The sequence below is a fragment of the Atta cephalotes genome, assembly GCF_000143395.1.
Source record: "Atta cephalotes unplaced genomic scaffold scaffold00010, whole genome shotgun sequence".
In the NCBI taxonomy this organism is placed as follows: domain Eukaryota; kingdom Metazoa; phylum Arthropoda; class Insecta; order Hymenoptera; family Formicidae; genus Atta; species Atta cephalotes.
In genome coordinates, this window is record NW_012130074.1 from 5742642 (window position 1) to 5758930 (window position 16289).

Consider the following 16289-nt stretch of genomic DNA (forward strand, 5'->3'; position numbering starts at 1 on the left):
AATACAATATATATGTATATATATATATATATATATATGTATGTACACCTTTGATAATCTCCTAACTTTAATAATGTTGCTAATCCCTGACTTTTTACTCTATGTGATTCCTCGTTCCTCAAAAGTTCAGCTGTTTCATTCACAATTTTTGCTTTTTCCAAAGTGTCAGGCGTTACTTCTCCTAATTCAGCGAACACCCAGAAAATCTTGGCTCTAACTGCAATTTCATTTTCGACAACAAATCTCTCTGCTAATTTCTTTATAGCAATGGGAACATCCTCTGGCGCTATATACGCTATAGCATCCGAAATACGAACAAGCAATTGCAATGCATCATTTCCACTTTTACATTTTTCCAAGCATTCTATGTAAGCTAATGCTGAGCTACTGTCAGTACCATTCTTCGAACCAGACGTCGATAATAACCTTAAAGTCTTTAGCCGTTTGATTGGAGGTTCATTGACAATCTGATTAAAAATTTTATAATTCATTAAAATAATGATTTAAGTAGTTATGCTGTACAAATAGAAAAAAATTATGATATAATATTACCGCCTGACTTTGATTAAATTCAGCTAGTACTCGTTTTTTTATTAAAGCTGCCATTCTCGGGACCAATATCTTATTTCATTATGAGCTTAAACACTATCTCTTCTCAGATTAATTTATAATTCTGACATATTTTGATAGACCTGCAATATATGTAATATAACCTCAATGCATTACAAACCTAAAAAACATATACACATACATAACAACATTAAATTTAGTATACAGTACTGTCAACTTTAGCAGATGCACAAAAAACTAGAACAACACCGATGTAATTTATAATATAAATCGATTAAAATATTTTCAGCATTAATAAAAATTTAATCCTTTAAGGTTATGAATTTATCAACGTAATAATAAAGATTATGTAATTAAAAGGATTAAATTATTTATTAATACTGAAAATATATAAAAACTAATTTGCAATTGAATTGCACTCAGTGCATACCAGTGTTGCACTAATTTTCTTATTGGAAAATGTTACAAGTTGAATTGAGAGAATACAATTAATTTACATTATTATATACTTAATTAATCTACAATACAATTAATCTTTTTCCAATTCTAGAATTGGAAAGAGATGAATAAGTTGAACCTCGCTTAAATAGAGTTAACTATGAATTGTGGAATTGGTCTTAAACAGTATTTGATCGATAAATTAATTAAAATCAATTTGAATTTGTCAAATGACTCCGGAAAAATCAACAGGAATGGCTGCGTTCAACAGAGTATCAAACATGAAATTTTTTTTCTAGGATGAAAAGTGAAAAGTGGAAAATTTTTTCTTTTTTTTTTAACTTCAATGGTTAAAATTTTCACTTTTCACTTTCCATCCTAGGGATAAAGTTTCATTGATACTCAGAACGTTTGCAACTGTTGGAAGTTTTCTTCACGCTGTTTTGGTTATGTTTTTAGATCAAGAAGAATGGTCCTATCTTAGCAGAGAATAATATAGTTGTAAAACTGTTGTATTCTGTTGAATGCAGCCTATGGGCCTATTTTTTTGGCTGAATTTTTGCATCAGTTTATCTTTATTCCTCTTTTTTCCTTCTGGAGAAAAAAGAAAGATGAACTATGCAAAAGTTTAATCAAAAGAACAGACCTCAAGGAGTCGATTCAGTATCTTCAAACAAGGTGAAAATTACAAAAGTGAGCAAATTTACTAGGTATTGGTCAATGAAATTATTAGTATTCTAGTAAGTTCGCTCACTTTTGTAATTTTCACCTCGGAATCGATTCTGTATCTTCAAACAAAGTGAAAATTACAAAAGCAAGCAAATTTACTAGGTGTTGACTAATGAAATAATCAGTAGTCTAGTAAATTCGCTCACTTTTATAATTTTCACCTCGTTTTTAAGATACAGAATCGTTCTCCTAATGACATGGCCTCTTGACTGGCCTAGTTTCCACTGAGGATTTAAACCGATTAGATTAGATTAGAATGTAAGAATCAACCAACTACAGTCGAATATTCCTCTGTCACAGTCGAATGATAGGGGAATGCTCAACTGTAATTGGTTAGTTCTTACATTCTGATCCGGTTTAAATCCTCTACTAGGAAACTAGGCCACTGTTGTAGTCAATAGGTCTGCTCGCATTGCTTGCACTTTTGGCACTCGACATCTTTGCTTTCTCTCTTTTTAAGACAAAATATGTATCTATCTCATTTTAAGTGCAAAAATATTTGGGGATTTCATGCAACGCGAATAGACCTAATGCACCATCTGTCGACCTACGTCGTCATCCTGTTGTTGGTAACAAATTTAAAACGATTCTTAAAGCGGTTGTCCACTGTTCCGCATGCGAGTTGCGAGTTCATGCAAGTTCGTGCAACGCAAAACATTCTTATACGTGATGTCAGGTCAGTATCATCGTCTCGTTGGTGAAATAAGAAGATAGGACGCACAAGGATTATATTTTACTTATTTATCATCACTTTTTGTTTATTTTTTTACGGATTGATTTGATTCAAGAAATGGAAAGGACCGAAAGTAGCTTCACGCAGTGGCGTAATTCTAATTATCGAGTCGAAGGCGATTCTGTGATAATTTCTGACAGCGAGGATGAGATCAATGATTCAAGAAAAAACGACAAACAAATAATCGTCGACGAAAGCATAGAGCTCGAGGATGATGCCGATAATTCTATCGAGGATACTACACCGAGGAAGTAAGTATTGATAAAATTATATAAATATTAGGTGGGAAAAAGTTCGTGGCGTTTTTTTAATGCCATCTAACGGGAAAAACGCCACGAACTTTTTCTTACACCTAATATATAAATTTTAACAATCACGTGAATTTCCATAAAAACTAGCCGGCTTTAATAGTATATTGTCGATATCGAGGCTAAATTCTGATAACATACCTATAGCTATATGAAGATAATCCGTTTATTTGAAACGAAAAAAAATCACTTCGATGAACGGCGGTTGCCTTGTGATATCACGCGAATTTCCACAAAAAAAAAACGGCCGTCCATTGATATATTGTCGATATCGAGGCTAAATTTTAATGACATACTTATAGTTACGTGAAGATAACAAATTTGTTTGAAACAAAAGAATTACCTGACGATTGGCGGTTGTCTTGTTTGTTGTGATACATTTTTTCGTTACAAAGAATAGAAATGACATTGGACGATAGGAGACTCAATGAATAATATTTATTTAATATTGATATTATAATTGTCTTATGTAATAATCGTATGTCAATTATTTACAAATGATATTTTATTTTTTCATTTACTGAACAATAGAAGAAAAAACAGTAAAGCGAATAGCTATAACGCGTATGAATTTTTCGAAACGATGCTAACTGGTTCCCCCCACCATTCCATCTTTCCGATTCCGTTTCTTGAATTTTCGATATCCATAATATTTCATAGAACCATGAGAATACAAGTGGTCTGTTTTCTATTCCCGCATTAGATTGTTTTAGAACTCTCTTTCTCGCTTAAAACAAATATCAAGCGTATATTTATCTCACTTTAAGTTCCGAAAGTACTGGTTCAGTCACAGAAAAAAAAACCACTTGTATCAAATTTAATGTATCTGGAACTAAAAAGTATAAAATTTTATGAACATTTTTAATTTATATTCATATTAATATATATTCAGTATATTTTTAATTAAATTTTAGGTAGATATGCATGAAATTTAATGTAAGTAAACATTAAATTTAAGTTACTTATACTTTTATTTGACAACATTAAATATTTTTAATGTATCTGCTTGAATTTTGCTTCCATTACATGTAATGGAAGCAAATTTTTTAATTACACTGTTAAAATGTTATGAAATTTAATGTATTTTTAAGTTACATAAATTCAATTTTATGACACTAAATTAAATTTACTGTATCTGGAACTGAAAAGTATATTTGTGTATATGAAATTTAGTGTACTTTTCATAAAATTTTACGAAGTTTAATACATTTTTCATTAAATTTTACGTAGATTTGCGTGAAATTTAATGTAAGTAAACGTTAAATTTAAGTATTATAACTTCGTTTTTATTAACAACATTAAATTTTTAATGTATCTGTTTGTAACTGAAGCAAATTTGTTTTTTTTTTTTTTTTAACAGTGTACCAATAGAGTCCCGATGGTCCGGAAGTAATCTAAGAACGATATCAATAATTGATATAAATATGATTATTAAATATATTATAAATTGCAGCATTATATATATTATAAATTTATATTATAAATATATTTGGATAGTACATTATTACAATTATGATTTTTATTATACAAGTGCTGCATAAATAAGTATGCATACTTGTAATACTGTAATGCTGCAAAATTATAATTTTTTTTTCTCTACATAATATCATCTCTATTGATAATCAAACTCGTACGATAACATTAAAATCACAAGTTTAACAAAAAACGAGCATTACATTGTTTTTAAATATGTACATATATTTATGAAGCTAATAAATTATAAAATTAGTATTACATTATCAGTTTTTTATTCTTAGTTTTTTACTCTGATTGCGTTACTTCGTCAACATTATTTTGACTTTAAGTCAAAAAGACTAAGTCAGAGAGTTTTGAGATTCAAAATTCTGTCTCTCTTTTTTTTAAAACAGACTTTAAAACAGAAAGAGTTTTATGTCTCGTTTAAAGTCAAAGTAAAGTTTGTGCAACCCAGCGGCATCTACAATGAGATTTTAGTTTGGATCTACACTAGGTGTTTCAAACTTTAAGTCGTAAGAAATTGACCAATTACAGTCGAATGCTAGGAGAATAATTGACTATGATTCGTTTATTTCTTATGATTTAAAACTAAGATTAAACTTAAGATTTAAAAATCTATTGTAGAAATCCGGATTAAGACGTAAAATTTAAATTTTAAGCTTACTAATTGTAAACCGTAAGAAATTGACCAATCATGGAGTATTATAGTATTCTTCTCATATTCTATTGTAATTGGTCAATTTCTTACCATTTAGAGTTTAAAGTTTTACGCCTTAAAATTTCATTATAGATGTCTTTAATCGGTGAACCCTTGTATTTGAATATTCCATTAGATCTGAAAAAGATCGAACAAGTACAATATTGATTGTGAGCGCTCAGCAAGCGATTATAGTAAATGCGCTCAATAGCTACCAGACTACCCGCGCCATTCATTCAAAAACGAGAAAAATTTTTTTTTGGGGGAGGGGATTTATAATAAAATTCCCCCAAAAACATTACATATTATAATTGTGCATGTAATTATTATACATATGTAATTATGCCAAGAATAATTAGTTTCTTTTTTCATTATTTACTTTCAAGATCATTTTGAGACCAGTGAATGGCATTTTCAGAAAAAATGTTTGTGGCAAAAGTCTCTTATTTTTTTTTGTGTGTAATCCGAATTTGCAATAAAAAGTACATATTACATTTAAAAAATCTAACATTCTGTTTGGATAATTTATGTCCAGTTGGAATCGGAAGTTGAAAATATCACCATTTGATAGAAGAATGTATCCGATTTACTTATCAAAGTTTTTTTATAAAGTAAAAACACAAAATAAATTTATCTTTTTTTTTACGTATTTTTTGCCATAAGGTTTTGTCATAATTAAAATTAAGAGACAAACTTTGAGTATTAAATACGAAAAAAAAGGTTTATATTATATATTATTCACAAATTCACTGTTACCAAGATAACAGCTTAAAATGTTTATTAATGGAAAATATAAAAGTAATATTTTTTATTATATAATTTTCAATTTTTAATTGCAACAAATGTTCGAAGTGTCTCCCATTTGATTCAATATACGCATGGTTATGGACTATCGCACTTTTAAAAATCCCGAGCAGTTGCGAATAGTTTCACATAAAAAATGCGTTGGAGTAGCATATTTTCGATGTTGATCTGAATAAATTAAAGGAGTTTTAAGTGTCTCTATAAAAATCGAGTGGCTCGAGAAATCATGTTCGAGTTCTATTAATAATCTCAATAACAGTGGATTTGCTATGTTTATATCAACTTTTTTTTTTATATTTGAGGTGAGGAACTCGTCCTTAAAGTTTGTCTTTTAATTACATCTTGTATATCGTGTTTAAAATTAACTGAAATATAAATTAATGGATATAAACATTTTCTTATAAATATTTATACAGGAATTATAAAGATAGTGAAGATGACAATACACCTGTTGTCCGTCCGAACATAAATAAAAAAACAAGAAGATATATGTTGGATTCTGAGTCTGACAGTGATTATGAACAGATAGATGATCATGAAAATAATGAAGCATATCATACGATTAATGATTTTAACTCTGATTCAAAAAGTTCTCGTGAAAATTATGATGAAGAATATTACAGTGACTTCAATTCTGATTCAGGTAAAAATTATCTAGCAAATAAAGATTAGTATTATACATAACAAACACTGGGATTATGTACGTATATATAAAATCATAGTATTATGTATTTTATTTATATATATATATATATATATATATATATATATATATAATTTCATACAGAATGTCTCGCGTAAAGATTGTAACACTTAAGGATCCTGAGATCATTTTAAAATGAAAATTCTAATACTAAAGTGTCAATGATATAATAGTTTTTGATAAACATTTAAAGTCAGCTTATATCGATTAAAATTTGCGCGTTCAGGCGTGATATCGAGTGAGAAATAATGAATCAAAATGATATTGAAATGATATCGAAATAATCGAAAAAAATAGAAATCCAACATTGTTTTGAGATTCAGATAGGCTCGATTTTGAGAAAATTTCGATATTAAAATCAGCTCAATTTCGAACAATTTTTGATATTGAAATCAATTTGATTTCGAATAATTTTTTAAATCGAAACCAATGATCGCATTCAGCAGACTCAACTGTTGGGAAATGGATCCGTAAGCGCTTTTTCTTCTTTTCTCTCTCTCTCTCTCTCTCTCTCTCTCTCTCTTTCTCGCTCGCTTGCTCGCTATTAGTCTATTTAAAAAGATACACCAATAACAAAAGTGAGCGCTCATGGATTCGTTCCGGAACAGGTAAGTTTACTGAACGCGGCCAATGTCGAATTTGATAAATCATGGTGCAGGATAAGCTACGAGCGCATGATGCAAATGCTATAAATGCTTTGAAGCATTCTTTGGTTAGAAATAATCACTATTAATAATAACTATCGGTAATAATAACTATCGGTTGATAGTTATTATTCGGGTCGAATTGACGGTCATTTCTCAATCTTCTCATTTTAAGATCGTCTTCAGTAATTTGGCTTATGATATCTTAAGATTGTACTTAAGACAGTCTTAAACACACACTAGCGGTTTGTTAAAATTTACTGTACACCCTGTGTGTTGTGTGTATACACTGAGAAAAAAATACTGTTGATTCAATTAAAATCTATATTACGGCTGTCACTATAACATAAGTGATTAATTCAGGCATAAATTATTATTTCAATAATCAAGACCTTTATGTCAATAAAAATATACATGAATTAATCACTTAAGTTAGTGATATAGCCCGTAATATAGATTTTAATTGAATCAACAGCATTTTTTTCAATGTATACATATATATATATATATATATATATACAGAGCATTTGGAAAATAATGATAAATCTTTCGCATAAGGGCAGAATAGACTAAACTGAGAAGAAAAGTCTTCTATCATTTTGCAATTTTCGCAATAGTTAACAAGATATGATTAATTGCTAAAAAATCGCTGAAAATTGATTTTCAATAATTTTTTATTCAAATACTATCAACTTTACAAAAAAAACTGTAAGAGACAAAAATTGTTTATTTTCTTCTCTATGAATTGTTTCAGAATTTTTTATTAACTTTTTAGTACTGCAATATCTCATTTTTATCAACATGAGAAAATACGGTTAAAAAATTGCAAAATGGTACAGGATTTTTCTTCTCAGTTTAATCCATTCTGCCCCTATGCGAAAGATTTATCATTATTTTCCAAACACCCTATATATATCTATATAATATATAGAATATATTGATATTGCTCACTACTTTTAAAGTTTTAATTGTATCCATCTGGAAATCGATTCGAGATCGCGAAGAGAGAAGTGACAATTGCATTTGAACAATAATTCGGTTTGTTTACCAATATGATAGATCATTTCTTTCTTTCTCTCTATCAATAAAAAATGACTCATTAAATTGATATCAAATCGATGTCGAATTGATGAATTTTTTTTAATGAATCAAAAATATTGGTATCATTTTAATTTCGTTTCAAAATCTATATAGAAGAATATGCAATAATTATAATATTAAAATTGAACAAAACAGTAATAACAGGAGTAGCTATTTATCATTTATTTAAGACAACTCGAAAATAAATTCAAACATATATCGAGTTTTTTATCTTTATCAGAGCCATCTCGAGCTAATTTTGACGTCCTAGTATTGATATTAATTTTCTCACTAGATATAATTTAAAGTGTTAAAAATGAATGTTCTAATTGACACCTCGTGTTAATATTGATATAAAGATTACGCATATAAAATTATTTATATATTAAATTATTATACAATAACTTCGACATTTTGATTAAAGTTTTGTCTCAAAATAATCAAAGAAGTCTTCTCTTAAACATTGTTACGGTTTTTACGGGATATCTTGTATAGATTCTTTTGTTTTCTTTTATTTTATAGAATTCTGTTATTTTACATATTATAGATTCTTGTCTTTCATCTTCACGAATTAAAAATAAGAGTAAAAAAAGAAAAGATGTTACTCATGATAATACCAGAGAAGATATAAAAGAATTAAAACTTAATTCTTCTAATGATTCTCTAATTAACATAAATGACTTTGAGGAATCATACAAACAAAATAATACTAACCAGATACGGAAAATGACAGACACGGAAGACAAAGAAATTGATGTACCTGTGACTATTGAGCTTGATTCAGGTATTTTTATTTATAATAATCAAACGTATAGATTTTGGATAAATTAATATTTTTATATACAGTATAATAACATCTTCTATATTCCATACAAAGTCTAAAATTGAAATATAGTACGTTTTTAAAACAACATTTAAAGGTCTTTAAAATATCTTATGTTTTAATTATGGATTTTCATGTGTCTGAAAATTCTATATATACAGATTCTGCTTCTGGACAAAACAGCGATGCTGAATTTGCAATATCTGTTGCAAAAGAAGTAACTGGTATTGGAAATGTGGATTTAATGGCGCAGAAAAGAGCACTTACGGTTTACAAATTAGAGCAGCTTAAAAATGAGTCAGCCCAGATGAAGGTAATATATAATATATATGAGATATGTAATTGCGTGCGCGCGATAATTATCTATATGAGTGTAGGTCAATATTTAGCGAAAATTGTGCACAAAATTAGTATATATTTGTCATGTTGTTTGGAATTGAGTTTATTATTCTAATAAATAGTATAGATAATTTTGGTAATATATATATCACATAAAACCTTATATTCTTAGCAACTACTCACTGAAGGAAATATCGACATATTTCCCGATAAAGGACAAAAATTACAAGAATTCATACATCAGCAAGAAGAAGAAATAAAGAACTTGACACATGAATTGGAAGATACTTCTTTAGTACCACTTTTCAATAATCGAGATACCGTAGAAAAATCACATTTCAAGAAAGAATTACAATTTTCTGAAGATGAGCTAGACTCAAACTACACCGATTATTCATATTTGGATATTGACAATATACCAATGAGACCTACCACATCTCCTGAATCAAGGCAACTTAGTTTAAAAGCACAAGCAACAAGAGATAAGGAATATGCTTTAACGGTTGAACGATTACAAGATTTGCATGGATCTCTAGTAGCTCGGCCATCAGAGAAAGAAAAAGCAGAAGATCCAAAAGGGTTGAAGGTACAGTTAATGCCGCATCAACAGCATGCTCTCGCATGGCTTCTGTGGAGAGAACAGCAAAGACCATCCGGTGGCGTTTTAGGTTAAAAAAATAATTTATGATATTAATTACATATTAATATATTAAATTAAATATTTGATTAATTTTGTGTTATTATTGAAAATGAATTTTTTTATAGCTGATGATATGGGCTTGGGCAAAACACTAACTATGATAGCTTTGATTTTGACCACTCTTGCTAAAGATTCTGATGAAAGTGATGATAATGATGGTACATGGGAAGGATCTTCACTATGTAAAAGTTTTATAGAATTTTATAGTATATTTATAATATAAACAAGTTGTTTTTCTGTAATTTTGAAAATATTTGCTACTTTAATTCATTTAAATTGTGATACTATATTCAGCATAAATTATGAAAATTTTTATATAAATGTAATATAATAAATCTATTAAGATGAATATACATATTACGACAGGTTATAAAGGTGGTACTCTAGTAGTATGTCCTGCATCTTTATTGTCACAATGGAAGAATGAAGTGCAGAACAGATGCAAACTTGGTCTATTATCTGTTCAAGTGCATCATGGCAGCAATCGACAGAACGCTCCTAAACAATTAGCAAGAAAAGATATAGTCATCACGACATATAATATAGTATCTCGAGAATATAAAACTAATTCTACATTATATAAGGTATATTAAAGTTTACAAATATTATTTGACCAATAAGTAGACAAGTAGAAATTTAATTTTATTAATACGTATATAATACAGACCTGAGTTTTAATTTAATCGCAAATTGAAATTTTATTATAGATTAATTGGAAAAGAGTTATACTCGATGAAGCGCATATAATAAGAAATCACAAGAGTCAAGCATCTGAAGCAGTATGTGGACTTGTAGCGAATAAACGGTGGGCTCTTACCGGCACACCTATACAGAATAAGGAGTTAGATTTATATTCCATACTGAAGTTTCTTAAATGCTCACCTTTCGACGATTTACGCGTTTGGAGGCGATGGGTAGATAATAAAAACGCTGCGGGACATCAAAGATTAGCAACGGTAATGAAGACGTTAATGTTACGCAGAACTAAACAAGAATTGATGTCGAAGGGCGAGTTGGAAAGTTTACCCGATAAATGCATTGAGGAGGTGATAGTGCAACTCGATCAACAGGAACAATTGGTTTATAAAAAAATTTTAGCGTATTCCCGTACTCTGTTTGCACAATTTTTAGCTCAACGTGCAGAGAAAGAACACATGTTAGATTTGTACAGTGGCAAATACGATAAACCTTCCTTTTCCTCAAACCCAAGTAAGATTTCATTAAAAATAATTGCTATATCTTGCGTACTTTCTAATCATCGAAATTTTTTTTTTTTTTTATTTTTAAGACAAGGAGACTCAATTCACGGAAGCACAAAAAAAGTTATTGGCGTTACACGCCGACGTAAAGACACATGAAATTTTAATGCTTCTGCTACGACTGCGTCAAATATGTTGTCATCCGGCATTGATCCACGCAATGCTGGATCAGGAAGACTTGCAACAAAGCGGTATAATGGATATAGAAAATGTGGATTCTAATTTATTATCGCGCGTTCATAATATGTCACTTACTGGAGTTGATAATGAAGAGAAGGAAAACGCTGGTATTGATCAAAGAATAATGGAAAATCTACTCACTGCCGAAAATCCGGTATTTGATAATGATCGTATTAGTTCTAAAGTAAGTGATAATTATATTATCTGAACGAACTATATTATTTTATTTAATTCTAATTCAATATAAAATGATTCAGATGAAGATGCTACTTGATATTGTTAAAAAAATTTTGCAAAAAGGTAATGATAAACTTATTATCGTTTCGCAATGGGCAGCATTGTTGGAAGTTATTGCCTCACATTTACCCTCAATAAAAGGGGCTACTTTTAGCAAATTTACAGGAAATGTTCCTATTAAAGATCGACAGGTATGGATTATTGATATCAGTATTATCTATGTACAGTGTTCATAAATGTATATTCCCCCGGTTTGGTTTTCCATTTTTAAGGGGTCACAGTACCATGCGTATCAATTTAGCTTTAAAGTCTCTTCAGGGAGCAGAAGCTCGCTTATGTTTTTGCATTTAGTAGTAGTTTGCATTTTTACTCCTTAGTTTGTCAACACTCGAGGTCGAGAGGACCTACAGTTTAATGTCAAATCCGATCGGCGAATCGCGCATGAGATAAGAGATCGAATCCGAATCCATATCACGAGTCATACTGAGCGACTCGGCGCCCCAAAATATTTTCTGATATTTTTGTCACATTTCACGAAAAGTTAAATACCTTGGTGAAAATAATTGTAGAGAAATTTTTGACTACGCATTTTAAAGTGCAAAAATAGAGCTTTAAATCTGCGCTTGAATTTTTTTCTACATTAAATTATAATTTTTCTTACATTAAATTATATAAAATTGAAAATTAATATTATATTTTTGTTTTATTTTAAAGCTCTTTGAAACATCAGACAAAATTTAATATAAAAGTATTTTAAGGTAAGCTTTCTAAGCTTTAAAATGCTTTTATATTAAATTTAATTCGATGATGTTTCATCAAATTGTTCCAATGTAAAATAAAGATATTGCAAAAAATATTGATTTTCAATTTTATGTAATTTAGAAATAAAATGTAGAAAAAAAATTCAAACAGATTTAAAGCCCTTTACGTTTTAAAATACGTGGTCAAAAATTTTTATATGATTGTTTTTTTTACCGAGATATTTAACTTTCCGTGAATTGTGACAAAAATATTAGTTTATACAACAATATTTACGAGCACGACTGTATTATTTTTATTGTATCCTATCCTATTAAAAAATTAATATTTATATATTTTTCCTTCAGGGTATAATGGAATCTTTTAACAGTCGAAATTTTGGTCCGAGAATTCTATTACTGTCACTGACTGCTGGCGGAGTGGGATTAAATTTGGTAGGCGGAAATCATTTGTTGTTATTCGATATTCATTGGAATCCACAGTTAGAAACACAGGCGCAAGACAGGATTTATCGTTTTGGTCAAACAAAGAATGTTTATGTTTACAAGTTTGTATATCGAGTTTGATTTTTACTCTTTATGTTCTTTGCAAAGTTCCATTTTAATATCTTTTTGTTTCCATTTTTAGATTTATTTGTGTTAATACAATAGAAGAGCGTATTAAAGCGTTGCAAGAACGGAAACTTCAAATAGCAACAAACGTATTGAGTGGTAGTACAAGCAGGGTGGTTGGAAAACTTACGCTGAATGATCTCAAATCTTTATTCGGCTTCTAATCTATTTTGTCTTATAACAGTTGATAGCTTTATATTATATAAAATGTTTTATTTAATTATAATTATAAAATCGATATTATTTTTAAGCATATATATATATATATAATATTTTCTGTATTAAATAGAATATTTTTAAATAATTTTGATAATAATACACATTTTAATAAACAAAACGTGTTACATTATGAATTCTCTATGGACAATTAATTATTTTCTTTCTATTAATTTTATTTATCTTGATTCTTATCTACGCTTTGACTGTTTTAACTGTTGACATGATATTTTATTCAAGTTCTTTTATGTTAATACGTATCAATTTATATTTTTTTATTTGTAAAGTAGAATGCAATATTTACTTTAAAATCGCACTGAGCCATAGAGAATACTTTTTCAAGCATAACGAATAGGAAATATGTTATTTGGAAATTTTAATATCATAGTTTCAATAAATTAATAATGCAATATAATAGTTTTTATTTTATTACATGACATTCTCCTAGTTACTTTATTATATTTATCACCAGTTAATTTTGGTATTTTTTTGTTAATTATGTGTTGCGCTGCATGCTGTATAAAAATGTTTGCTTAAAACATTTAATTCTTATTATGGAATTAAAAAATTAAAGGAGATGTAAAGGGTTTTATTTATTTGAAAAAATATGAATAGGAAGGAATGAATCTAAATAGGAAGGATGGCGATTAATAACACTATACTATTTAAATTAAGACCTGTGCATATATAATGCGCTATTGATATCGATATTAATGGGCGAGTCATGGTTCAAGTCGACAGAACGGCCAGATCTGCTTGCCGAGCAAATAAACACGATTGATTGGTCCACAAGTAAGAACTAATCAGGGTTATTCGTTCGACAAGCATACCTATTCGTTTTATCGTTTTAAACTCGCTCAATTTCTCTATGATAAAATTTCAAATCAATCTAAGATATTTGAAGAATTATAACTGATAATTAGTGTAGCACAGTTTAGACATATAGAACTATGTCTGATATATAGGTTAATATTCTTAAGTATGTACTACAAATATTAAAGATTCAAGATAAAAATTCAAGATAAAAATAATATTAATAATGCATGCAATATTAAATTAACTAATATGATGAATATTTCAGATCGTCTGTCAAATATATTATGTAAAGCATCTGTTATAAATTATATCAAAAATAATTGTACAGATATGCAAGGGCGTATTCAGATTCCCACCGATGTTCCCCAGATGCAGTCATCCTTATGTAACATTCAATAAGGATAGAGTAATACTTAATATTTGGGTGCGAATCTGAATATAGCTAAAGGAAAATTACTTTTAAAAATAAGTTACAATTTTTTTTAATAAAACAAGTTATCGATTTTATTTTTATTATTCTATTATTAATTTTGTTTTGTAATTTTGTTGGTTTTACAAACGATTGTTTTATTTTTTTAAGATCTTAATCTTTCTGAGACTATCTAATGGTGACTATCGACGATTTCCAATCGACATGTGGAAATACATTTTTTATGTATTTGAAGATTAATCGCTGGAATTTGGAATACAAGATTTAAATTGTTACACAAAGAATGTAAATTATTACTTTAAGTTTATATTATGCTGAAGAGAGCTAGAAATTAGTTGAAATGTTCGTCTTACTATAAATATTACATTTTTTTAATCGTTAATTTCTGTAATAATTTCTGTAATAATTTTATGCGCATCCTATTGCAGTGTTGGTTCCTAATAGCCTATTACTTCTCTTTTTGTTTTTGATTAGTGTATTATGATGTTTTTTTGTATAACAATTACTTTTTCTCTTTTATAGATTTGAAAATTCTTAGGATTAAAGTATACACATTAATATGTCTATGAGGTGGAATTTATGTCAAAAAATTAAATTAAAAGATGAGACTTACCCTTTCTTAATTCAATGTGGCACTTAGAGCTGTCACATTGTGATATGATATTTGGTTCATATAAAAGCTGTGCAATCTGTTACGAAATAATAGTCCACAGACTAGTAGTTTGTATGAAGAAACAATGTGGAGTTTAATTTAATTAGGGCCGGTTGTTCCATTTTAAATAAACTATGTGGTAATTTACTTATTGACTAAACAAAAGAATAAAAGAATAAAACATAAAAAAGTAAGACAGTGAGCTGAAGTTTATCGAAAAGTGAAACTCAGCTTTAGATGTGTAATTAAAACGTTATTGTTATATGAATATTTATGTGTATGTGTGCGCGAGATATTGATATAGTAGTATGTAATGATATGTCAATGCACATATAAATCATATAAGTCCTATTTATATTATGACTAATCATCTTTAGGGTCCTCTCAATTAACGATGAAACAAATATTTCATCAAATATTTTGACAGATAATAATAGAGTGTGTGTTACTTTTCGATGTGTTCAACTTCCTTTTTTGCATTCAATTGTTTTTAAAGTTCATAGGTATTATAATCAAAAAATTATATTCCAATGGAATGGAATAAAAAGTTTTACAAATAATATTATAATTAAGATTAATCGGTAAAAATATGTTTTATTTACAAAAAGCAAAATAAAAATTTTTAAAAATATTACCTTAAATCAAGTCTCCTAAAATAAGGAACACTTTATATTTTGCTTCACATTATGACTTATTGACTATATTACTGCTTTATTGAAATGTAAATTATGACTGCTTTATTGAAATGTAAATTACTTTGTAAATTATTTTTTTTTAATTTGATGCATGCAATAAATAAATTATAAAAATATTTATGATATAGCATAAAACAAATTTGTTTTTCTTTTTATTTCTTGAGAAATTCAACAAAAGGGGACTAAGTTCCTTCATATTAATCGTTTCAAATAATATTTTTTATAATGAAACTTAAACAATGAGTGGGCTATTGGAGCCTTACACAAGTTATTTTGTTGTGAATAATGAAATCAGCGTAAAGATATTATTTACAAATTATATTTAAAAATTCAATCAATCGAATCCATTCAATCAAACGATGTTTTACGTCTTCGATGGAATTAGATAAT

General features: G+C 28.4%; 2 protein-coding genes across 2 annotated transcripts in view; one reads left to right on the top strand and one right to left on the bottom strand.

Moving 5' to 3' along the window:
* The window catches only part of LOC105627790 (integrator complex subunit 4), a 3857-nt gene extending 3251 nt beyond the window's left edge, over nucleotides 1-606 (bottom strand). Inside the window, exons 1-2 of the mRNA XM_012209070.1 lie at nucleotides 553-606; nucleotides 49-467 (exon numbers count right to left, since the gene is read on the bottom strand). Of these exons, the coding sequence (XP_012064460.1) occupies nucleotides 49-467; nucleotides 553-606 (473 nt within the window). The remainder of the gene's footprint in view (nucleotides 1-48; nucleotides 468-552) is intronic.
* Nucleotides 607-2406: 1800 nt separating this feature from the next.
* Nucleotides 2407-13721, top strand: LOC105627895 (transcription termination factor 2). Its single transcript, XM_012209168.1, has 13 exons — nucleotides 2407-2413; nucleotides 2526-2721; nucleotides 6172-6398; nucleotides 8730-8966; nucleotides 9167-9318; nucleotides 9517-10012; nucleotides 10110-10226; nucleotides 10411-10628; nucleotides 10752-11253; nucleotides 11333-11667; nucleotides 11741-11911; nucleotides 12827-13026; nucleotides 13107-13721. Exons 1-13 carry the CDS (start codon nucleotides 2407-2409, stop codon nucleotides 13252-13254), a joined length of 3006 nt encoding a protein of 1001 aa, XP_012064558.1. The 3' UTR covers nucleotides 13255-13721.
* The last annotated feature ends 2568 nt before the right edge of the window (nucleotides 13722-16289 follow it).

Bases quoted from the DNA above. Each gene is read 5' to 3' on its own strand.
- LOC105627895 (XM_012209168.1), top strand. The intron at 10,227-10,410 runs GTAAAAGTTTTA...ATATTACGACAG, and splicing joins ATGGGAAGGATCTTCACTAT to GTTATAAAGGTGGTACTCTA. The intron at 11,912-12,826 runs GTATGGATTATT...TTTTTCCTTCAG, and splicing joins TTCCTATTAAAGATCGACAG to GGTATAATGGAATCTTTTAA.